General features: G+C 42.0%; 1 protein-coding gene across 1 annotated transcript; it reads left to right on the forward strand.

The window, feature by feature from the left end:
- The first annotated feature begins 590 nt into the window (after positions 1-590).
- Positions 591-24,481, forward strand: LOC120511304 (agouti signaling protein). The gene is made up of 4 exons (XM_039728134.1): positions 591-720; positions 17,224-17,426; positions 19,549-19,610; positions 20,637-24,481. Exons 2-4 carry the CDS (start codon positions 17,246-17,248, stop codon positions 20,811-20,813), a joined length of 420 nt encoding a protein of 139 aa, XP_039584068.1. The 5' UTR covers positions 591-720; positions 17,224-17,245; the 3' UTR covers positions 20,814-24,481.
- Positions 24,482-24,749: the final 268 nt, after the last annotated feature.

The following is a 24,749-nucleotide window of genomic DNA, read 5'->3' on the forward strand; positions in this document are numbered from 1 at the left end:
TGAATAATCACACCCACATTCAGGTAAACTCATCTGGTCTTTGTTCATGCCTTTATCAAGCTTAAGAAAAAAAGCTTTTCCGCTGTGGCATTTTGACTTTTAGTGCCTCCACAGAACTGTCTCATTGGAGTGGAGTTAATGAAACCTCCCAGTTCTGCCCCGGCAATGGCGGAGGAGCTGCTCGTGCAGATGCCCAGCACTCACGGGGATCTTCAGGGATCTTCAGGCAGGGAACCCTGCCGCAAGGAGCCCGGAACAGCGGGGTAGAGCACAACGGATGGGGTTTCATCAGCAGGCCTTTTCCTCCCCCTGCTATCCATCCTTTTCTACCTCAGTGGCAGGAAAATCCCAGCTGCAATCGCCTCTGCCTGAAGACGGCCGCACCGGGTCTGTCCTGGTGGGTTTCAAACGGGAGGAAAAAGGAGGGGCTGAGGGTCAACCTTCCACGGGATTTTTTTACCATGAGACAGCAAAGAGAGAAGGAGGGAAAAAACCAAAAAAAAAAAGCGGGGGTGGGGGTGTCTAGGGGAGGACTGATAAAAGCAGGGATTGAAGCAGGGCAGGCTGACCAGCGGTGCTGCGCTCCGCGCTCGGGCTGGCGCGGGCGCCGCGGGCCAGCGGCAGCGCTGAGCTGCCAGGGCCCGCCCGGGCCGCGGAGCGGCGGGACGAGGCGGCGGCTCCTGGGCCTGGGCCTGGTGACCCCGACACCCTTCTGCTTCGGTAGGACCACAGCCCTGAACCTTCCCAGGGCGTTTTCCTTGCGCTCCGCTCCCCGCGCCCAGCCGATCCCCTGTGCCTGCCGCGCAGCGCCGGAGAGATTTGCCCGCCCTCACCTCAGAGCAGTCCTGCAGATCTCCCTCACGGCTCTGGCAAGCAGCAACGTTTTAAAACTCTCTTAGCTTTGTTATTTTACCATTTTGTTCTTCTGCATTTATTTGCTTTGCTTTTCTGTTCTACTCCAAAACCTTCTTTTCCAGGTACTGCCTGCGATTTAGGTTGTTTCGATTCTGTTTGGTGTTTCTGTCTCTTCAATTATTATTATTTTTTTTTGTTGCAAATTTTGCATCTTTGTATAGTCTACTTCTAAGTTTTTTTCCCCTGAAATTATTTTAGATGTTACATTATCTCTCTTCACTCTTTTATTACATGATTTTAAAATTAACGACGTACATTTCCTAAGCTGTATTTTTACACTGTTCCAATCGATTAGCTATGTTATTTTATTCCCCTAAGTGCAGTGTCTAAAATAATGACATAATGTTAAAAAAAAAAAAAAAAACAACTCTATTTCCTCGAAGCTTTCATAACTCCAGAAAGATGCGGGATTGGATTTTATCTATTTTAGGACTGATAATATTTGTCTTTGAACATCAGACTGTAATTACTTTTCTGACTTGCCCTGTCAGCTTTTACTGTAGCACCTCACAAAACGAATCCTACATTTTACATATCCAATTGTCCAGTCTTCCATTGGTATTCTTAATATTCTTTAATTTTGTACGAGTTCAGCAAGCAATGGTTTCTTTACACAGTTAACAAGATACAAAATTCAGAGATCATTTCTGTTTGCAGCACCAGAATTTTTCTTTTCAACATCAATTTCTATTCGATTCTAGCAATTTTTTAGACCCTGCGGTCACTGGAAAACGAACAATTTTATTGGTAATTTCATTGCGGTTGTTATTTTCCAAAAAGGACTAATTTCTTTCTGTTGTCCAGATTGTTCTCTACTTTTTCCTGCTTTATTTCTCCATCTTTACAGCTCTCTCTGCTGCCTGTCAGCCACACCACGCAGGCAGAGGAGAGCTCACTGTGTTCTAAAGTGCCATTGGTGCTGTGCCTGGAGATTTTGGAGTTTCTGGGCATCTTCTTAATGTGAGAAAGGCTCTGACCAGGGCAGGGAAAGTCCTGCAGAGGCATCACTGGACTGTCCCGCTGCCTGCCCCTTTAAAATTCCAGGCATTTTGTTTGGATAGGCTGAAGTCTCTCATTTTTGACACTTTAATCAATCTTTTTCAGAAGGGTCTTTTGCAGTTTATTAGGGCTGCAGGGGGATTTTTTGTTGTTTTGTTTTCGTGGTGGTTTGGAGCCTTTTTTGTTGTTGTTTTTAGTTGGGTTTAGTTTTTCTTTGGTTATTTGTTCTGGTATGGGGTTTTTTTTCCCGAGAACATCCCCTATTTGCTTTACAAATATCAGAGTTTCACTTCCCGATGCATTTGCCATTTGCTTCACAGAACAATTATTTTTTTCCCTACTGAAGCAGGCTCAGAAAGCTTTCACAGCATTCTAGTCCAAATGCAAAAACACACAAACAACAAAGTGCTTTCTCTCATTATCTTTCTTTTTTCTTGTACATAAAAAACCCCAATTCACTGAAAACTAAAGCATTTTGCTGGCTTAACTATAATTTTTTTTTCTTTAGCAATCCTTTCAGTATGTTACACACAGACACAGAAGTAAAGATACACATTAATCAGTATTTTGCAGACTGAACACCTACTAAAACCCTTGAATAAATAATTAACACCTTATTAATTAAGTGTGCATGCTCATGGAGGATATTTGTGTAGAATAAATATTAATTCATTTTTAAAATATTAATAATATTCTTTAAAAAACATATTTAATGGAAAAAACCAACATAAGTGGAATAGTCATATTTTTTTCTTTCAAATCAGACAATTCGTCTTCAAATTTCTTTACTTGAGTGGTTAAACTTTTATTTAATTTGCAACAAGTATATTGAATTTGAGTGGTTAGGAAAGAGAAGGCAGCACTCTCTGCAGGGAGCACTCACTACACCTTTTTCATTTGCTTCTCTCTGCATTTTGAAATGCTCATGCCATTAAAAAGCATCCTGGGATAATGAGAAAGAAATTACATTCCAAATAGTATTGAATTAAGGATTGTGAATCCGTTCAGCAGGATAACTTTAACTGTTTAGCAAAATATGAAGCAAGGGTTTTGCCCTGACAATAGAAATATCCCAGTTAAAAATGTCTGGGCGTGCCCATCAGCCTCTTTGTATCTCCCTGCAGAGCAAAATTTTAAATTAATTTTGCCACGAACTTTTCAAAAGTTCCCTTGACTGAGGCGATTTCTGCACCGGTGGAAAGCAGCCCTGGGAAGGGGAGCTGTGCTCGGAGCAGCTGCAGGTCCCAGAGCCAGCTGCTGGTGGCAGCAGGGACGTTCTTTTAGGGGAACACTCTGGGAAGGCTCAGCTGACAGAGACATCCATGTTTTGTGTGGGTGGAAATGTATTTGCTTGAAAGAAAAATTCAGAAAGTGGCCAATTCCCAGTGGGCTATAGTGAATCATCAGATTTAACATATGTTACCACACATATATATACACACACAGACATAATGTAATAATATATATTATTTTTATACATAATAATTATAGACATTATTTTATATATATAATATCTATGCATCTATGATTTAATATTTACACTGAGCTATTAATAATTTATATGTTGAATTTCAAGGCTTGTTCTTTCAGTATATTCGTAAGATTTTGAAATGGACTGCTTCAATAGGTCTGATTCAATACCTGACACAGTGGAGGTAACTGTTATTTTCCATGACCTAAAGCTGTTTTTGGAGATATTAAAATGTAAGATATAAAAAAAACCAACAAACCAACAAAAACCAAACCCCCCCCCCCAAAACCACCAAAAACAAAACAAAAAAGTGAACACCACAAACAAAAAAAATTTTAAAAAACCCACTTGGAAATAAGTAAGTACAGAGCTAGGTCAAGTTGGTAGGAAAACTGGAATGCCGTAAGTGTAAAAGCAACATCTTTGTTTTCATGATTGTATGAGTCCCCAAAATTCCAGAGTTGAAGTGAACATCCACACTTCGGCACAGCTTCAGACTAGTAAGATGATAAATAAAACTGAAGTTCTGGTCATTAGCCCATAACACAAACAGCGATGTAATATCCATCAATTTTTTCTTAGAAGCTGTACTTTTTAGGAAAAAAAAAAAACTTAAAAATCAGTTTTCTGTAGTAGAAAAGCCAAAGCTAGAAGTTCTAAAGTATAGTTGTTACTGAACCAGAATGGTCCAAATCCTGGAAAAATTTTGGACCTGGCTTCTTCTGGCAGCTTCATCCCATTAGAGCTTTGTCATCTTGCTTGAAAACTCATTTTTCACCCCATTCCCATCCAATCCTGCCAAGCACTTTCAGGAACTGAGACACCCTCCATTTTCCCTTTGGATTCCAGGAATTGAGCTCTGAGTCTCTTTTTAGACATAAACATTTTCAATTTCTTTGGTTTGTCCAAGCGCTTTCCAATAAATGAGTGGTGTATTTGGAGTGCCTTCCAGACCACACCAGTCTCAAATGAATATCCCCCCTCCTACTGAAGTTGCTCCCATTTTCCCATTTGAGAGCTCCATTTGCAATTTGACAGCCCTTTTCCACATCAATCCCAAACCCTTTTGCATTCCTGCTTCCCAGAACAGCATTTCTCAAATGCACAACACACATTTTTTTCCTTGGGTGTTTGTCCATCGTTACTTTGTTCTTAGAATGTTTGTTATTTTCCTGTGGGCAGTTCATCCATTAATATGCCACTTGCAGAAATTTGTCTTCATCCTTACTTCCCACTTATGGGCTACACATGGATTTCCCTCCTCCCGTGGAAAAGCTGTGCCTCACAGAGCTTTGTAGGCAGTCCAGATCTCTCACTGATCTTGCACAGATACCCATGATTGCTCCAATGTCTTCCTTCCATATGGGACACAACATCTGCCTGATCCCAGGATTTTCCACACACACACACAAGAGCAATGCAAATAACCTTATTCTTGCTTTCTTTTCCCTCATTGCTAGTGGAGGCACATGAGCAGATAAAGTTTGCAGCTACTCTATGTGAATCCAGTGGCTCTGAGTGTTCTTAAATGTCTGTGCCACAGTCATTCTAACACAACCTTGCCAGGATGTGGAACGAGTGTCCAGAAAACTCTCTTTCTTCCCATCAGCAGCCAGAAAGGTCTCCCCTCCCTGTCACTCAGCACTCTCAGCTGGGACAGGCCAACATGTGTCACCAATATGCAAGTGGTGCCCTCAAGAAGAAATTGTGTTTACAAACCAAGATTAATTTGAGTCAGACTCTCTCGTTGAGGTTGTCAAGGACATAGGCAGGGATAAAAGTAGGATATTTAGAAATCCCATTACACATAGAACACAAATGAAAGACTTTTACTATTCTCTTTTAAATTTAATCCCTCAGTCACTGCCCCTTCAAGTTTTCTTTCAGCAGGTGTGTCTGCCATAAGCTAAGCAGAAATTCCTCCCTTCTCTATGGATCCAAGGGAAGCAGGGAGGCCCTGGGGGGCTCTGCCCCAGCATCCTGATCCCAGGGTACAGCTGTGCTGTATCAGAGCCAGCCCCATGACCTGGAGCAGGGAAGAAACACCCAGCAATAGGACATCCTGGATGGATCACCACGGGCAGCACAGCTGCACCCCATCTCCTGGGCATGTGGTGCACAGTGGGAACCTCTGCCAACAGCACAGCTCCTGCTCCTCACTCTGCTTCCATCCTCAGCAAATAGGTATCACATGGGCCTCGGCACCTCTCCCAGCTCTATCCTCTGACTGTCAAGCAAGTGGCTTAAAACTTGATCAGTGGGAGCAGCCAGACAGCAAATTCATTCTGTTTTTACCACCAGATATAAACTGACCATTAGTCAGAAATAGTTATCACATTAACCCGTGGCCAGAAGGATTGTTGTTGGCCAAAGGATTTCAGAGGCAAATCCACCATCAACCTCCACCAGTCATAGACCAATATTCTATTAAGAAAAAACAACTTCACATTTTAGATGTCTGGATTGTAACATAAAAGCTGATTTTTTCCTGAATGTGCAAATAGAACAAACCCCAAAACACCAGAGGCTTCAAAGGGAATACTAACACGAAGTCTCACATATACATGTCAGTAAAGCCTGTATCTAGTCATGAACTTGAAGAGAGGAGAAGGACTTGTCAAAAAAATAATGTCTTACAAGACAAAGCAAGCTCTTACAAGATAGCAAAGAGCTAAGTATTTAAAATAAGAATTTCTCTGGAAAGTGAAAATGAAGCAGCAATAGCTTGACAGCTTCCTCTTTCATACAATATTCCAAGGCACTTCCCTGGTTTCCCTTCTTACATGCTCACCCTTCTAGAGACAGTTCCACAGAGCTAGAAATCATTATATTTTAGATTTTCCCTGGATGAGCTAGAAAGACTGAAACATGCAGAAAATGAGGAACAAGAGAGAACACTTAAAGAATGTTTTTTTTTAAAAATCCCCTAAATCACAGTATGAAGGCACGAGTACATTTTCAAGCAATTGAAGAGTCCTGTCGCTCAGCTCCAAACAACCCTGGGACCAGGAACACATGTAATTTCAAATAGACAAAATATTATAAAAGGCTGAGGGTATTAAAACAAAGTGCAGAATTACTTAAAAACAGGAAACAAAATTATACCCTTCATAGACAGCTTAAATTCCAGGCTGCACCTTGAAGGAAAGCTAAATAGCCATCTCAGATTAGGTGCTAGTTGTCAAACTGGTGAAGCTGGGTGAGATGCTTTCAGTAAGGCAGGGAATAGCCAGGTAATTACCACTGACTTAATGGCCCTGTGGATAATTAAGCCACATGGATCCAAGCCCTGTGGATAATTAAGCCGTTGCATGGCCATTGGCTTGACTCAAATCCTAGCAAAATTTTGGAGTAGAAGGTGGAGAACTTGATTAAAGATGACTTGAGTGGAGTAAGGAGATTATTTGTCACATTCAAGGTCACTACCTCTGCTTGTGATAAAAAATGAGCAAGCTGCACAGTAGAGCCATGTGGATAACCAAAGAACTGGAAGAGAAGTCATTTATATTTAGCAGTTCTACAGGCTCAACCCGTTCACCTGAGCTGGGAGATTATTAGGAAGTTACTTGCTCATCCAGGCACCTCTCAGGAGGGAAAAAGAAAGTAAATGCATTTTTCACAATGAAGAAGAAGGTTTAGAAGGATTCAGTTTCTAGAAATTGAAATCAGACAAATTCAGAGCAATGAATTACCAGAGATGTTATCACTTTGGTTCAGTTAACCCTGAAATACTGAAATCTAGGCAGGGTCTCTAGCCTGTCCTGGAAGATATCAGACCATATGATCCCAATGGTTTTGTTTGCTTTTGCAAGCTGCAGCTTCATTACAGCTTTTCCCCCTCCTAGATATTTAGCAGCACTTTATTTCTCCAGTTCTGTTTTGGGGATTTCAGGCTACTTTCTCGATGTTCCTCTAAATTATGGGTGCAATAGTCTCTTCCAAATCCATTGCAAACGCAGTAATGAGCACAATAGCTCTGGTACAGGCCACATCCCTAAAACCATTCACGAGAGCCACATCATTCATCCCCATCCCTGCAAAGAGGCTTTAGAATTCTTGAGTCCCTGGGCCTTTTCCACCTGGGTAGAACCCAGCTTGCATCAGAGTTACTTCTTTAGGAGTTAGTTCTGTCTAAGTATTTCTGTTATTAATCTATTTCTGGTTTTAAAATTCACTCCATCCTCAATTGTGGCATCTGACCTCTGTATGGAAAGTGAGACAAAGATCCAACCCTTGATGGGGCTTTATATGCACCATCACACTGGATAGTTCCTGGGAGGGTGCAGATTTGTCTGGTTTGGGGACTTTTTTTGAATCTGTGTTAGTTTTGAATATGAGAAGTGTCAGAGCAGACTGACAGACATCTAATTCATTCCTAGATCTCCCTGACTTTGGAGACTGAATAACTATGCAGGCAAGGATTGCAGTGCTTCCCTACCTTGCATGTGGGAAAGGTTTCCCTTTCTTCTCCTTTGAACCTTTTCTCCTGCAATTCCAACCTCAGCTTGGTGTTCTCTCCACCCTGAACAAAGAACATAGCATCTGAGCAGGGATGGCTCCAAACAGGCAGCAGGAGAGAGGAGAACAAGCAGAGTGATTTATCCTGAATTCTAGAGGCTGTGATGGACAAGTTTTTCTTCTCAGAGGACTCTTCCTTTTCAGTCTTACCACAGCTGTCTCTGAAAGCCAGTTAGTCTGGGCTCCTCACTGCCATAAAGTGTGATTCCCACCTTTTTTGCCTGAAATTTGAGCTATGATAGCACAGAGAACTGAGCTGAAGATCCTCCAGAGGGAAATTTGTTTTCTTCATTTCCGGCCTACCCAAGCTCAAATGGTTTTGGTCTAAATAGTCTGACATATGCCTAATTACAGGGGCTTGATAAACTAGCAAAACTGTGAGAGAAAAATACACACAGGATGGTTTGAAAGAGTGTGCTGAACTGTCCCCTCCCTCACATACAAACACACACAGTTAAAAATGGTTGCATTTATACTTGTGTACACAATAATATATACAGCATCTGTAAATCAGGGGTATATATGCAAGCCCAATTATGCCTGTCATTGCATATTTGTGCATTTGGCAAATCTTTTTATATTGTCTGACCTTCCTAACTGCTCTGTAGGCTGCAAGGAGCCCCAAAGATTTGGAGATCATAGGAAGGGTTGATGTAAAAAAGGGAACTTTGGCCCGTGGAGTATAAGGAAATGGGGTGTAAAGCACAGGAACACTGGAGGTGTTGCTGGATCACCTTTTATCTCAAGCAATTATTATTTGCTGGCATTCATTCTGACTTGCACACATTTTTGCTTCACATGGGTGACCAAAATTGGACATGATTCTCTAAATGAAGACCAGTGTGTGGATAAAATTTTGAACACTTTCATATTTCAGTTGCAAAATACCTAGACACACCCTAGAATTCAATTGCCTTTTTATGCACAGCTGCATCATATTCTTACTTTTGGTCATGCTGTGAACAATACAGCTGGTTCTTCTATAATTTGAAATCCGGAAGTCATTACCTTTAGAAATTGGTAGTTTTTTGCTCTCAGGTTGAAGTGTTTAAATGTGACCTCTGCACTGTTGTATCTCATTCAGTTTCACTGCTTCATTCCTCAGGATTATCCAGCTGGAGATGCTGAGGACAAAGGTAGGGAAGCAATAAAAGTGTGCAAAGGAAAAAGAACTAAATACATGGCAGGCAAGAGAAAACTGCCAAAAGGGAATTCTGTCAAAAGTAACAGGGCACAATGGATGGCTGAAAACGAAAGAAAAAGAAAACAGAAAGTAGGACTAGAAAATTGAAGTAAAAGGAGCAAGAAGGGTAGATCGAGTTCAGTAAGTTTAAAAAATGTTAAAGGTAGAGTTGCACATAAACAGTATATTGCATCAAACACTACAGAATTCTGTCTGATGCACTTCTGTCTGCACAACAAACACAATTCATTTGGATGTACTGATTGTGGAGTCAATATAGGGGAGCTAGAGAAGACACAGTGCCTCTTGGACCAGGCCCCTGTACTTGAGAATGACAAAAAAAATACACAAAGACCAGACAGATCTGGAAGAAAGAACCAAAGGAATGAGAATGAGCTAAGAGAAGGCCTCCAATGCCATTTGTCAGTTTGACTTTGGTCAATAGTATGTTACAGGCTTTTTTTCAATTTAATGGTGAAAAGGAGCAGAAATCTAGATGTAACACACTGACATCCTATAGAAATCCCAATCCTAGAAATTAATGTAATTTTTTTTTCTTCTATTTAAAAACAAATGAAGATGACACCATTTTATACAGATGAATAAGGATTTTGACCTATTTTATTAAAAGGGAAACTGAGTTCTTTCAGCTACCTAGCCCCTGCAGGGAGGAGTTTAGTGTCCTGCCATCCCACCATGCTCCAAGTGAGGGTCTTGCACAGGCAGGAATGTCCCTGTCTGGCAGCATCTGAGCACATGGATGAAATCCCTGACTGCAAGGGGTGTAAAAACCAAGCTTCACTTGCAGCTCTGCCTCCAGGGTCATTCCTGGGGAGCCTAAGGGAAATTACCTGGGTTGGAGGAGAACATTAGTTGGTAGCTTTAAGTAGATGTATTAGAGGAAAACTAAAAATAGCCTCAACTGTTACCCTTAAAAGAAAACAGACTTGGACCTAATTTTGTTTGGAAGTCTGAAAAAATTTGAATTTCAGCTACAGACATGGCTGTCTCCATAGACAGCACATGGATCAGTTTTAACCACGCAGAGTTTATATTTAGACCCAAGCACCACAGCTGAGTGCTTTGCATTTTTAAAAAATGAGCTAAAATACAAAGGGTAAGACATGAAATAATGAATGAAGTGTGAGACTGGAACACTTTTGGAGCCTGCTTTCCACAACCATGGGCAATTTTTTATGAGCAAATCAGAAAAGAGAAGTTAGAATGAAAGATGCCCAGAAATAAGTACACAAATGGGATAATCCAATAGTGGCGTTTATCCTGGCTCTTGAAAAACAAGATATTGGAATCAGTAATCATTGACTGAGAAATAAGGAATTGTGTTCAGAACAAACACAACATCTCTTGCAGTTTGTGTAAATGCATTTGTGCAATGATTATGGTAGTTAGGTGTACAAGTTAACCTGAATTCCTGATTCAATGCCAAAACCCAGTGGGATTAGCACTGAACTGCTCATGGCTTCCAGAACAGCTGAGTTTGGCAGAACTGGGGTAGTTATAACCCCAGTGATCTGAGCTAATGAAACACAAACCCTGCAGAGATATGTCCATGCAAGCACTGGGGCTGGCAGTGGCCATGACTTTTCTCTCCAGGCAGTGTAGTGGTATTTATTATCCTGCGTCTCTGTGTGCTGCAGGAATAAGGAAAACTGGGAGTATTTTGAGGGTTTCTATTATGATCAGTATCAGATGGGCATACATGGGGTATCTCCCAAAGGGAAAAACCTCAAAAAAAACCCAAAAAACAACTGAACCTGCACTGAAGGTCAAGTGGAAGGGATAGATGTACATACAGAGACCTCCCTTACTGGGAAATAGCCTTCCCTTCTCCTGGCAAAGTCACTGAAGGTGAAAAGATTATAAACATTTGGAAACTGGGCTTCATGAGCAATGCCAGAGAATGCCTTCATCTCAGTCTGCAGGCTGCAGGCTGTATAAAACAACCTGCTTGGGTCCTCCTCCAACAGCATGAACAGTGGCACAACCCAAGTGGAACTTGAGTAAAACATGAATAGATCCAAATGCTGAGAAAAACATATTCCCTTGTGTAGAGTCATAAAATCATAGAAGCACAGAATGGTTTGGGTTGGAAGGGACCTTAGAGATGATCCAGTGCCAGCCCCATCACCTCCCACTAGACCAGGTTGCTCCAAGTCCTGTCCAACCTGGGCTTGGGCACTTCCAGGGATGAGGCATCCATGTACCTGCAAAATAAGAAATTCCTTTCATTTTTGTTCTTTTGGATGTGCTCAAGAGCTTGTCTTTTGCAGTTGGATTTGAAGAGCATGAAAATTGTCTAAGAACTAAGACCAGAACATGACAGGGGAACAGGAACATGCTGGTATTTCCCTTCTCATGCTTCCTAGGATCCACTTCAACATGTGAAGGGCAGACCCCACCCTAACCCAGCTGGAATCGAGCGTGTGTTGAGTGTATTTCCAATCTGCAGAGTCACATTTCTACATTAAGGTCTCACTCAACTTTCCTCTTATTTTAATAGTGTAGGAAAAAAGGCAGATGTGCTGGGTGGGGATGGCAAAGAGCTCCAGGGGGGCATGGAAGAACATGGGGAGGGGATTGAGGAGTTCAGGTGTCCACACAAAACCTCTCTGCAAGGTCTGGCCCTGTCACTATTCTCTCAGAGGTGTACGGCAGGCCCACACCCAAAAGGGGCACTGAGATTATCAGCCCAGTCCTCCATCACTGAGTGAAACAATTGAAATTCAGCGAGATTCAGGTCAGAATCCAAACAGAGCCACCAACAGAGTTCTGTGCTGGCACAATTTCAATTGTACAATTTGCATAAATTTAATTTTAAATTATTTTGTGATTTAAGGAGGAGTAACTGCTATTTCTTTGGTTTCCGTCATGTGTTTTTGCATCTTTACAGCCCTGGAAAAGTACCTGTCTTTTCTGTGTGTATTCTGTGCAGTCAATCCTAAACTGTTAGGAAACTTCCAAGGTGGAGGACGCCCTGTGGCTGGGTCAGCAGAGCTCTGCCTGGGACACTAGTGATTCCCATTTGTCTCAGGGGGATCCATTCCTTTCCCTCCAAGTGCTCCTTAATACACCATTTCCCTTTTTACTGCTATTCCTTTGCTGAAACCTGAGGGTTGAGGTGGGATTGCTCTGCAGACTGGATAGGATGGATCTAGGTGACCATGCAGTTCCCTCAGGAGATCCTCAGTCTTCCCATTAACTTCCATGTTTCATTTCCCAAATTTTTCAGTCTCTCACCCTCTAAAAATCTCAACACTTCTCAAGGCAGCCACTAATTCCTGGGTTTTTTTTTTCTTGCATTCCCTTTTTTTCCTGTCCTCTCCTATGGTTTAGTGGGCACGGTGGTGTTTGTTCAAAAGTTGGATTTGGTGATTTTGGAGGTCTTTCCCAGCCTTAATGATTCCAGGATCCTTTTCAAAGCAGAAGCTCAGCAGCACAGTGTAGGTGAAGATTCACTGAGTGCTGTAAAATGGTTTTCTGTATTTTATAGGTCTTTGTTCACCTACTTGACCATCTCATTTTCCCAAGCAGCTGTTTTCAGCTCTATAGAAAGATGCTGATTAATTTGAGTCAACTTGAAGTGTCAGAAAATCTGTCTAAGAAAATTTCAACTTGTCCCTCTACAGTGGCAGACTCTTTGTTTTAATGTCTCCCACTCTTCACTCTGTTGTGGATGAAGATGAATCTCTGAACAGAGTGAAATCAGCTGTGACAAGAAATGAGTTCTCCTCAAAAGTGTTGAATATACCAGGGTATTTCCAAGCAAACCAAATTTCCATGAAGACTTTTAATATGACACCACAAAAAAATTGACTAAAAAGAGAAAAATGTTTCCCATCATCTGTCGTTTTCCAAATTTACATTCAGAAAACATGTTTGTGAAAGACAACAATTGGGGTAGAGATTAAAATACTTTATTTACATATTGAATATAAAAAACCAAAGCAGAGAGGCAGTGGGTCAGAAAAGGGTACTGTGCTCTCTGATGACAGTCAACAAACTTTCAAATGCCTGCCTTTGTTTTGGTTTTAAATAAAATTCTGTCATTCCCCTGACAATCAAGGCCACTGCGACATGTTAACTATTTCCTTACATAATTTGCTAAACTGCAGCTAAAGTTCACTGCTTAAATTTCATCTCTGGGCAAGACTAAGTCTCCAGAACCAAAGATTAAAGTTCTCCTTGCTCATTTTAGTAACATTAGGGAAATTGGAACCCTCCTCTCAAGATTTCACTATTAAAGCTATTTATTCTAAATTGTTAGGGGCTCAAAAGGAAAATAAACTTTTAAATGTAAGTGCTCAGAGAGAAACAGATGTGAAGACAGCTAGAGGTAAGGAAAATAGTTTGATTGCTTTAATCAGCCTTTGATGAGTCCCAGAAGGAAAATAATGAGCAAAATGGAAAAGTAAACCTCTCTTTAATGTCAGAAAAAGAAAACAAGGAAGGGTTTTGCAATATCATGCAAAGGAGGAAAGCCAAGATTAGTCATAGAATCATGGAATATCCTGAGGTTGGAAGGACCCACAAGGAATATCAAGTCCAACTTCTGGCCCTGCACAGACACCCCAAAAATCCCACCCCATGCCTGAGAGCATGGTCCAAACACTCCTGAGCTCTGTCAAGTTTGGGGCCATGAACACTTTTTACTCCACCTCTGATTCCACTTTTCTCCTCCTTCATCCCTCCATGAGCTCACCCCTCACAGACTCCACTGCCCCAGGGAGCGTTGCTTTTCCAGCCAATGGACAGAATTTTGCAGAACAAATGCATATTCCTCAAATATGTGCAATTTCCAGGTTCAAGCACTCACCCCAGGGCTGGACAATCCCTACCACCCAGGTGTTTGTGATTAAAATCCCCATGTGCACCAGGGTTCAAACCAAGCCAGGTTTGCATTTCCACTCCAGCCATGGTTCAGGTGTTGCTGTTTGAAGTAAACAGATGTCAGCTGTAAAGTTTTACTGTTTGCTCAGACAAAATCACATCCATTGGAAATTTTACTCAGATAAAGACAAGGAAATACAATAGAAACAACATTTTGGGGTGGAACTAGGGGCAGGCCAACATGATGTCCATCTTTGTGCCAGCCAAAATTCCAGGTGGGCAGCACACAGTGACCTGAACACCACAGGTATCTGACAGAGCATATCCTGCATCAAGGCTAAAAAGTTGCTTTAAAAACTAAAATCTGCAGCATGAACACTACTATGTGCAAAGCAAAACAGCTTCCAGCTCACAGCTCCCTCTTGTCATTCCAGCTCAGAGCAGGGAAAGAATTAGAGCCCAAATGTCTCCATCCATCTGCCACAGACAAGCCCTCTGTCATGGAATTGTGGAACAGATTGGGTTGGAAGTGAACTTTAAAGGTAATTTAGTCCAATTTCCCTGCCATGAGTAGGGACATCTGCATCTAAATCAGGTTGCTCAAAGACCCTCCAACCTGACCTTAAATGTTTTCTGGGATTGGGCATGACCACCTTCCTGGAAACCTTTGCCAGTGTTTTATCACACTCACCATAAAAAATTTCTTTATTTTCTTTAAGCATAAATATGAAAAACCAGGAAACTTTAATGTGTAGCAGGCTAAGATTTTTAGGCAATATATTTGACCAACTGTGTATTTGGAAAACATAGACAAGCTTTTGGACACACAAGTCATTGTTCAGTTCTTGTATGAATTGTAAACATCTGCCTAGAACATGAACATCACCAGGGATACTCAGGCTGGTAAAATCTGTTAGATGAAAAGAAGCTCCAGTGGTGAGCTGTGAAAGGTTATGACCTAATAGCTATTTACAGACATAGGTATTTGTTAGAGCAGTTTTTAGGAAGCATCAAGAAATCTCAGTGAGATTTCTTTTGTAAAAGGAGATGGGGAAGAGCAAATAAAAGGGCAACTCTTCTGAAGATAAGAAAAAGATGAGGGTGGGATCCTGACCTAGCAAATATTTTCACATACTCCCATTATAAATGGGCAATTGCCACAGGCGAGGGCTGAGCTTCTGTACAAGAGTTTGCAAAATCAGAGTAGGTAAAGAATTAACACAGAAGTGTCACCTTGTTACTTTCCTAAATTGCAGTAACCGAAAATTCAAGCCCATGATTTTACTATGACAACAAAAAATTCTTATGGCAGGTCTTGTTCCTTTTGGTTACTGGAATTTTTAGAGTCTTCTAAATAAGATGCACTTTCTTCTCTCAGATTCAGAATTAAATCAAAGGCTCTTCACATCTGATATGATAAAATTTGATTCAGTTCATTCAAAGGAGACTCCTACCCATAGCCATGACTCTGTTCCAGCCAGAGTCTGAACTTTCACATCTGCTTTGAATGATTCCAGCTGTGCAGAATTTCAGGCACATCAGCACTGCCTCCCCAGAGGTTAATCCTCCCCTGTGAAACTTCAGGCTCAGATACATCTCTTTCAGTTGCGGCTCATGCAGGTGTATAAACCACAAAGGATCCAGCATGTGCATCCCTGCAAATCCCAATGGAGCCCAGACAGATCCAGGAGTGAATTATGGACTGTCAGAATGGTTAGGGTTGGGAGAGATCTTAAAGCCCATCCAGTTTCAGCATGGACAAGGACACCTTACACTATCCCAGGCTGCTCCAAGCCCCATCCAAGCTGGCCTTGGGCACTTCAGGGATCCAGGGGCAGCCACAGCTGCTCTGGGCATGCTGTGCCAGGGCCTCAGCACCCTCTGAGTAAAGAACTTCTGTCTCCAATCTAAATCTCTCTCTTTTAGTTTAAAACCATTCGGCCTTGTCCTATCACTCTCTGTATGGATAAGAAGTTGCTCTCCCTCTTTTTGATAAGGGCTGAAGAGGTTCTCTGTCTCCCTGGAGCCTTGACTTCTCCAGGCTGAACTCCCCTGCCCAGCTCCCAGCCTGGCTCCAGAGCAGAGGTGAGTGTCCTCATGGCACAGCTACAGCCACCAGTGGAAGCAGCCTCGATGCCCCCAGCACTGATTTGGCACAGGAACATGGTGTGCAGAACAGAGAATTCCAGAAGTGATTCCAAGCACTTGGAATTAGAAGCACAATAGTGACCATCTTCCAGGGAGGAGTCGGCAGGGCTACAAAAGCAGGTGTAGAACAGACTTGGTGTAGCAACAGTGACCAGCTGAAGCCCTCCCAATGCAGAAACTTCATCTTTTAACTCCATGTAATGAAGTCATTACAAACAGATGAATGGCCCAAAACAGTTGGTTTCACTCGCTCTTTTTGCTGCATGCAGCAGCTTTTCACTTGCACAAAGTCAACCATAAATCTGGAGGCCGGCAGTGCCTCTGGGGGAACAAGGCTTCCATAACCCTGACACTGCAGAAAATTGATGCACATGGAAATAAAAATCAGCTTTGAAATACAAGAAAGTACAAGAAAAGGAGTCCAGGCTGCTGACATGCTCTGTGTACCCTGCAGGGACTGTCACCTCAGGTGAACGGCCACTCCACAGCTCAGGTCCTCCATAAATATCCCCAAGCCCCAGACTTTGCCACATCTTGGAAGTTATTCAGTGCATAACCCCAAGGCACATAAACACTTTACAGCAGTGGCCTTTTATAACTCACATGAGTTACGGCTGTGATTTATATGGGATTATAGCAGCCACTTGGAGGTGTAATAAAACAAGATATTACTTTATGATTTATTTTTAAGACCAGAAAATTAACAGGAAACACAATGCGGGGGTGGGGGGAAGTGTTTAAATTGTCATTATTCTTTTGTGTTTTCCAGGACATTTTTGTAGACAAGATTTCCTAGGAAAAATTTGATGATGTGGTTGAGTTTCTGCCCGTGGCCATATAATAACCATTATAAAGCTCAGTTGGGAGGGCCTTCACATCTTTTGGAAAATAAACCTTTTGAGAAAAGAATCAGGAAAAAATAACATCTCGGGGAGTTGTATTTGAGGTAGCAAATACAACTTTGAGGTTTTTTTTGAGCAAATACAACAAGGAGTTTTTCCACTCTTAGAACTACAATTCTTAGATGTTCCAGTACCAGAGGCAAGGTGCTGGAAATAAAATAATTGTCAGAGATTTGTTCTAAAGCTGCACAACATGACAGAAAACCATTGAGATTCATATCTCTGCATCACTTCTACAGGTTTTGACCAACTTTGGTTTTCATGACAATGGAATTTTTCCTCTCCACCATGGCAAGAAAGAACCTCTTCCTCAGCCTCCTGCTCTGCTACAGCCTGTTCAGGGCTGCTGACTCCCACTTGGTCATTGAGGAGAAGACAGAATGCAACGTGTCCAGGAGGAGCAAAATGGACCTCTCAGATCTTCCACCCATCTCCATCGTAGGTGAGTAAAGCCTGCCCTTCTGTGCCAAATTAACAAGATTTGCAGGAAACACTGCTTTTGATTATTCTGAATTATTTGGATAACTTTGCTTGGCTTCATAAGGCAGAGAACTGTGGTGGCTGCACCACCCAAGAATGACAATGTGGTAAACCTCAGTTTAGAGGGAAAAAATAAAATTTATTTCAGTTTTATAGCTTTCCCTTCAGCTCCCATCACACTGTAAACCTTTTTATATTGAAGAGAAGTAGTCTTGTGCTAATGTGGGAAATAACCTTGCTTACAAAATCTTATGCATATGAGAAAAAAATAACATAATGTGAGGGTTTTAAGGGTCTGCTCTTGTGGTAGAAAAATCAACAGTATTAACAGGTATTAATATAACTTCACTTTACCTAACCTTTAAACAGGGGAAGAAAAGAGCACTGCAAGGGAGAGCCAGGGATCATTAATTTATCTGTCCAAGACAGGACCAACTCTGTCTCTACAGTTACTAGCAGATGACCACCTGTCCTGTTTGGGAAGAGCCTCTTTGGGGGGATGCTTAACTCTTTTCTTCACAAAATTCTTTCTTTGTGTCTGCCTTAACTCTTTCCATGTAATTTACACCAACTTCTTCTCTCAAGAAACTCATGGGTGTTTGGAGATAATCAGCTACAGAGCATTCATAACTGTGTCAAAATGCTAATAATTAAAATATAAACCTTCTCTTGTTTAGGTCCTTTCTGCATGTTTTTAGGGACTTAGTTTAAAGCACTCTGGTTCTTACCTTGTTTCCTGTGTTTTCTCCATGCTCTTGCTCAGGACAACATATCTTTAAGGAGAAACACTTGCCAAACACATGCATTTCTAAAAAAATCTGAACCTCTGAATCCTGAGTTAACTCAGTGTTGTTTAACTGAGAGTTTAGCAGAGCTTGTGCTGTTCTGCAGCCTCCCAAGCTGTACCATTTCATGGTCCTTGTGATCCTTGATGCCTTCACTCTCACAATTCCCATAACTTTTTTATGTCCCAATTAAAATCAGAGCTATAAAATACAAACCCTTCAGCTGATATTCCATCTTCTCACAGAAGTGAGCCCATGCTTTTGACATGGCAGATGGGCTGAGCTGTGGCACATTTCTCCCCACTGCTTCTTAGAGATGCATAATCCTAACTTATAATGGTAGAAGAAAAATAAATTAAACCCCCCCAAACCTGCTCAAAATATTTGTTCTTCATTCTGCAACTTAGTAAATCCTAGCAATTAGAAAATATTCAAAGATATATTGATAGAGGATCCTGGAACAGATAAGCAGCCAGCATTCACCAGCGGGGATATGGATGTTCTTTATCACAATCATCCATTACATACAGGCAGTGCTTATTACAAAACTCACACACTCAGAATAGAGGTATCAAAAATACCACAATAGCTTGGTGAGCTGGGAGGTGTCTCACACTTTAACAGTCTTGCTGTGTTAGAGCCCAAAACAAGCCCCAAAACAAGTAATGGAATTTACACAGTTATAAATATCTAAAATTAGATATGGTGGCAAATATATAGAGGGACCAAAACTACAGGCATGTGAATGAAACACCTTTGCAAGTAACATTATATAAAATGAGGTTTTCGGGGGAGAAGGAACAAAGAACTGCAGGATGAAAGGTGGCATCACAGATGCAGAGTTTATGCCAAATCAGCAGAGTTCTTGCTTGTGGAAAGCAGTGTACACTTGTAATTCCTTCCAAAATTGTGAATGTAGCACCACATTTTAACAGAAGAAATTACAGAATTCTAAAGACTTTTCCTATTTTTGTTTATGTGACTACTGTGCATGAGCACCCCAATCTTTTTCACAGAGACCTTTAATTTTATTTCTCTGAAATAATTCATTGTTTGCATTTTACCATACAATATGTAAAAAATCCTTTCTAAAATACAAATATCAGTTGCTCTTCTGCTTTGCACAAGCAGCAGTGACAGAGTTCAGACACTGAACTGAAATGAACATCACCGCAAAACATGCAGCAATGAGGTGGCAATGCAGGTTATCTGCCTCCTCTCACACAAAAATAGGATTATATAATCAAAATAACATTTGTAAAACTGATTCTGTATTTTGCTGTGCTATTCTCATTGAAGATTTAACTAGAAAATCCCAGAAAGTCAGCAGGAAAGAAGCAGAGAACAAGAAATCTTCCAAGGTAGGTGGTTGTTCAAAAAACTTTGTTGGATTGAACAGTTTGTTACTTCTAGAGTTTCCCTCAGTGCATTCATCTGAAAGGCTTTTACTGTCCTTCCCCGATTTAAATAATTTACATACAGTTTAAGTGTTGTAAAAATAGATGTGAAACAATAACAGTGGGAAGAAAATTAGAAGCTGTGGCTGCCCCATCCCTGGTCCAAGGCCAGGTTGGACGGGGCTTGCAGCAGCCTGGGTAACAGTGGAAAGAAAATTAGAAGCTTGGACCATCCCTGGTCCAAGGCCAGGTTGGACGGGGCTTGCAGCAGCTTGGGATAGCAGAAGGTGTCCCTGCCTGTGGCAAGGGATAGGATGAGGTGGGCTTTAAAATAACTTCCCACCCAAAGAATTCTGTAACTCTGAGTTTCAGAAGTGCACAGGGTGCCTGCAGCCACTGGGCTCGAGATCCCTCCCAGGTCTCAGGCACATGCTGAGCAACCCAAAATCTTCCACCTTTCCACATCCCCAGCAGAGAAGCTGCATTCCTGGGGGAGATGAGAGGCCTTTTCCCACTCCCTGAACTGTGTGTGCAGGGGAGGATTCCCATGGATGGAGGATCACTGGGGTCACGAGGTGGAGCATTGCCAAGCCACTGCCCTGCTCTCTCAGTGTCACAGCTCAGCAAACAAGACTGACAGGGAGTTTTCACTCATCTGAAAAGCTGGGAGATCCAAACAAAACACCTTAATTGGTTTTATTGATAACTTCACCATCTGAGTACATTTTGGCACCCCTTTCTTCACTGCTGCCCCTCTCCTTCCTAGAGCCCCTTTCCAAAGCTCCATCCAGTCATGGTCAAAATGAGGTTTGTCATCTTGCTCAGAAGGTTGCTATTACAAGCCACCTTTTCCCATTTCCCAGCCCCAATGCTTCTGCATTGCTAGCACAGCTCCCACTGCCACCGTCAGCTGCTCATTCCCCCAGAACCTCCCACTGTTCACCACCCTCATTTCACCTGTCTATGAATTCTCATGTTTTTATCTTCCAGAAAAATGCTAAACGCAAGATATCTCCAAAGCCAAGGCCCCCACCTGCTGCTAACTGTGTGCCAACCTTCAAAACCTGCAAGCCACACTTGAATTCCTGCTGTCACTACTGTGCTTTGTGCAAATGCCGAATCTTCCAGACGATCTGCCAGTGCCTGATGCTAAACCCCAAGTGTTAAGCCAAGTCAGAAACACAGCAAGCCTTCTGTCTTTCATTAGCTTCTCAAGTGCATATTTCAAATTGCCCCATGTCTCTAGTAATCAAAATAGAGAGCTCTGAAGCTTGAATTTACCCCTCTTAAACTTTAATGGACAGTTGTTTTTATGGGGTTAATGTTACCACAAGCTGGATGTTATTTCAGGAAGCAGACAGTCAGGGAGATTGGCACTGATTAGGCATTTTTAGCAAAAGAGCTGTGCTTTATAATGAATTCTGGATTCCTGTGGGTTTGAGCTTTTATTTGAAGGATCATATTAATGCCAGACTGCAGAATTATCTAACCAGCACCATAAAACCTGCCCCCATGGCATCCAAATGGCCACTAAAACAGGACTGGTTAGGCCAGTGAGGGACTAGAGCTTGGCTTTGCCCACAGGGACATCACCAGCATACAGCACAGCCAAAGTATCAGGCTGAAAATTCAGGGTTTGGGTTTAACTCCCATTTTGACACATTCAAAAAAAATCAGGACAAGAATTTATCTAGGTTATTCCACCTGCAAAGATGGACCCAAAGCTATAAGGACATTTTTTTAGTCATTCTCAGTTAAGCATTCACCTTCAGGGGTTTTGGTCATTCTGCCACCAGGCAGTACCTCCCAGGGGTATGACATACATATATACTATAAACCTAAATGTATCTGTGCCTTGGAATATAAAAATCAGATGCTTTTTTCTCCAGACATATCCGTAGGAATCAGCTCTTCAGCCTTTCTCCTCCTGCTGCCAAGGACACTGCATGTACAGAGCCCAAAAGCAGGAAGACATATCTGGGACTTGGAGGAAGAAAGGAAAGATCAGCAGAAGATGAATGTATGTCCCACATGTACGTCTTGAAGCAAACCATTCCAAGGAATCAATTCTTTGCCCTTTCTTGCTGCAGGAACTCCCAGAACCATCTCCAAGGCTGAATTCAGGCAGGAACATCCAAGTGCTGCAGCAGCCAGGGGAAAACAATACATCACATGCTGTATCAAGACTTAAAGGCTCAGAAAGAGATGGCTGAAGCTCAAGGCAACAGAAGATTTATTTCTTTTGTTGTTAAAGCTCTTTGTCTTAAATTTGAGGTATCCAAGATGGCACAGAAGGAAAACCCTTCTTGGTTAAATTCCCAGGAGAGCAAGGAGGGAGCAGACCCAGAAAATGTCCCTGACACTGAAGACTTTTTATTTGCCAGACTCCAGCTCTTGTTTTTTACCTCCTCTGTTCTGTACCCACTGTGTCTCTCCCCTGCTTCCTTACACTCTTTTTTCTTCTGTCCTACTTCCTTGCTTTTAGTGTTTTTTCCTTTATCCAGCTGCTACTCTTGGTTCCCACAGGAGCACTCCAGGGCTAACCCACATCTCCTGTGCTCTCTCCACCTGCCTACACCAAGGTCCCTTTCAGTGCTCTTTAGCTTTCACAACCAGATTTTTCTGGCCATGAATTTATAATCCCAATCAGGAATTTTCTAATCCCCTCTGCAGGTCTAACTGAGAAGACAGTTGTTTACTGATTTATTTCTAAACACAGCTGAAGGCTACAAAAATCTTCTAGGCAGAAAAAGATGATGCAGGTGACACTCCAAAGGGGCTTAAGCCATATAAAAGAGTTTTTTTTAAAAAATTCTAATAATCAGTCTAAAGCCCAGAACTCAAAACTAAGGTCAGATATTGACAGAAATTTTTGTTCATACTAGATACATATATAGTTGTTGGATTAATCTAAGAAAGAGCCCTAATGATGTCAGAATGTCATTGTGTTCCTTATGTTTTATAAGGCACATCAATTGGCATGTCTGATATAAGCTTGAATTCTTGTAAATATACGTAAGTATGTCTTTTAGCCAGATTTCTTGGCTCTGGAATCTGTAAGCCACTCAGTTATTATGAAAAAGGAGATTAGAAGGAAGAACAATACATTATAATGGATTTCATAATGTGGCTGCTTCTTTTAGTAGGTAAAGATTTATGTTCCATCAAAAATTTTCAAAATTCTCGTAACCATAACAAACTGTTGTTGATTTGATGCCTTCAGCTGTAGCTTTAATATTTTTCAGATTCTGAACTGCATTGGTATAGAACTCTGAACTTCATATAAAGTGTCAGCAAGTTCTCCTCGCAGCTCAGTCTGACAAAACAATTCTTTTCCAGCCCCAGAACCAAGGACACCACTGCAGCTTCAGGCCCAAAAAGTGCAAACAACAAAAAGCCCCAAAAGGCCCAAATAGTGTAAACAACAGCAAATTGAGGAGAGCTGGGAGGATGGGACTGCAGAACCTGGAGCTGGAATTGGACAATTGACCCCAATATGGAAATGGACCAAAACTTATAAAAGTGTGAAAACTTGTGACCCAGGGTCCATCTGGGGTGTAGCCTTGGCCAGGATCTTGTGCAGGATGCATCCTTTGAAGGCCTTTTAATAAATCCCTACTTTATTCCTTTAACACTGCCTAGCCTCTGTTCAGGTAGCCTCTCAAGGCATCAGATTGATACTAAAACATACCAATCATCACACTACTTCTTATATGGAAACAAGATAATTTGTTTCCTTTCATAACAGCAAGTCCAGCTGGTCAGAAAAATTAGATTTTACCATGGTAAAAAAAATTAGATTTTACTCAAGGGGAGTGGGAGCAGAGGGAAGGGAGGGGAAGGAAGGAGAGCCAGAAATCCAGCAAACAGCTGCTCTCAACTGCAGCTCCCACTCCAGCTTTGCAGAACCTCAGGATGGTCGAGGTCAGCAGAGACCTCTGGCAGCCACTCAACTGGATCTGCTTGCCCAGGACCACATCCAGACAGCACCTGAACATCTCCAAGGAGGGCAACTCCACCCCCTCCCTGGGCAGCCTGTCCTGGTGCTCTGGCACCCTCACTCTCCATTAAAACCAGGAAAAGAAATGTTTCCTGATGGTTGACTCTCTGCAGTGTGTTCCTGTCTCTGGCACTGGGGGCCCAAACGGGACACAGCAGTCCAGGGATGAGCTCCACAGTGAGCAGCAAGGAGGGATCCCCCCTGACCTGCGGTGACAATGCTCCCAAGACAGCCCAGTTCACCTTCTGGTGACTCTTGGTCAGCTCGGTGCCCCCCAGGTGCCCCAGGGCCTTTCCTGGCTCCCTGCTGGGTGTCCCCAGAGCGTCCTGGGCTTGTTCCTCCCCAGGGACAGGACTTTGTGCTCCTCTTGCTGAGCTGGCCCGCCTGGCTCAGTCCCTCTGGACAGCAGCACATCTCTCTGGCACAGCAGGGCTGTGTGCCCAGACACCTCTGAGGGGCCCCACATCATGATGGAGATGTAACACAACTTGGGGCTCTCAGACAAGGAAATTAAAGTGCCAAGACCCACCAAAGGACCTCCGGACATGACAGCTGACCCAAACAAGCACAGGATGATGCATGTAGGCAACGAAGGAAAAGGAAAAAAAGCTGTCAATGACAGTAAGGGGATTTGTTTTTCAAGATATATGGATATAGTTTTTAATATAGCTGTAGTTTTTAATATATCTGTAATGTATTTTTAATTTGATTTATTAATAAGCCTTCTTTGTAACTGGAATTGATTAGAAAGAGTCTTTGCTTTCTTTGCTGTTCATCTATCACACCAGAGAATACATATAATCAAATACTCTGAAATTGTTACTAGCCTTAGTGACTTGACTTTTCTGGGTAAAAATCACATTGCATGAGGTATTGCACAGGATGTACAAATCAGCAAAATATGTACACCAAAAATTTGCTTCAATGTATTTAGTTTGAGCAGTTATTTATACTGAGGGGATGTTTGTCATTGCAGGAGTCCCTCTGGGGTCCCATCTGAAATGCCATCAGCACACAGATGATAAAACATGCACATAACAAAGATGGAGTATGTAACTTTTACCTGTCACCCACCAAATTGTCTCCACTGAAAACTTACTGGG

Source organism: Passer montanus, unplaced genomic scaffold (assembly GCF_014805655.1).
Source record: "Passer montanus isolate IOZ18808 unplaced genomic scaffold, ASM1480565v1 scaffold64, whole genome shotgun sequence".
NCBI classification, from domain to species: Eukaryota; Metazoa; Chordata; class Aves; order Passeriformes; family Passeridae; genus Passer; species Passer montanus.

Bases quoted from the DNA above. Each gene is read 5' to 3' on its own strand.
- LOC120511304 (XM_039728134.1), top strand. From the start codon at position 17,246: ATGACAATGGAATTTTTCCTCTCCACCATGGCAAGAAAGAACCTCTTC. The intron at 17,427-19,548 runs GTGAGTAAAGCC...TTCTCATTGAAG, and splicing joins TCCACCCATCTCCATCGTAG to ATTTAACTAGAAAATCCCAG. The intron at 19,611-20,636 runs GTAGGTGGTTGT...TTTATCTTCCAG, and splicing joins AGAACAAGAAATCTTCCAAG to AAAAATGCTAAACGCAAGAT.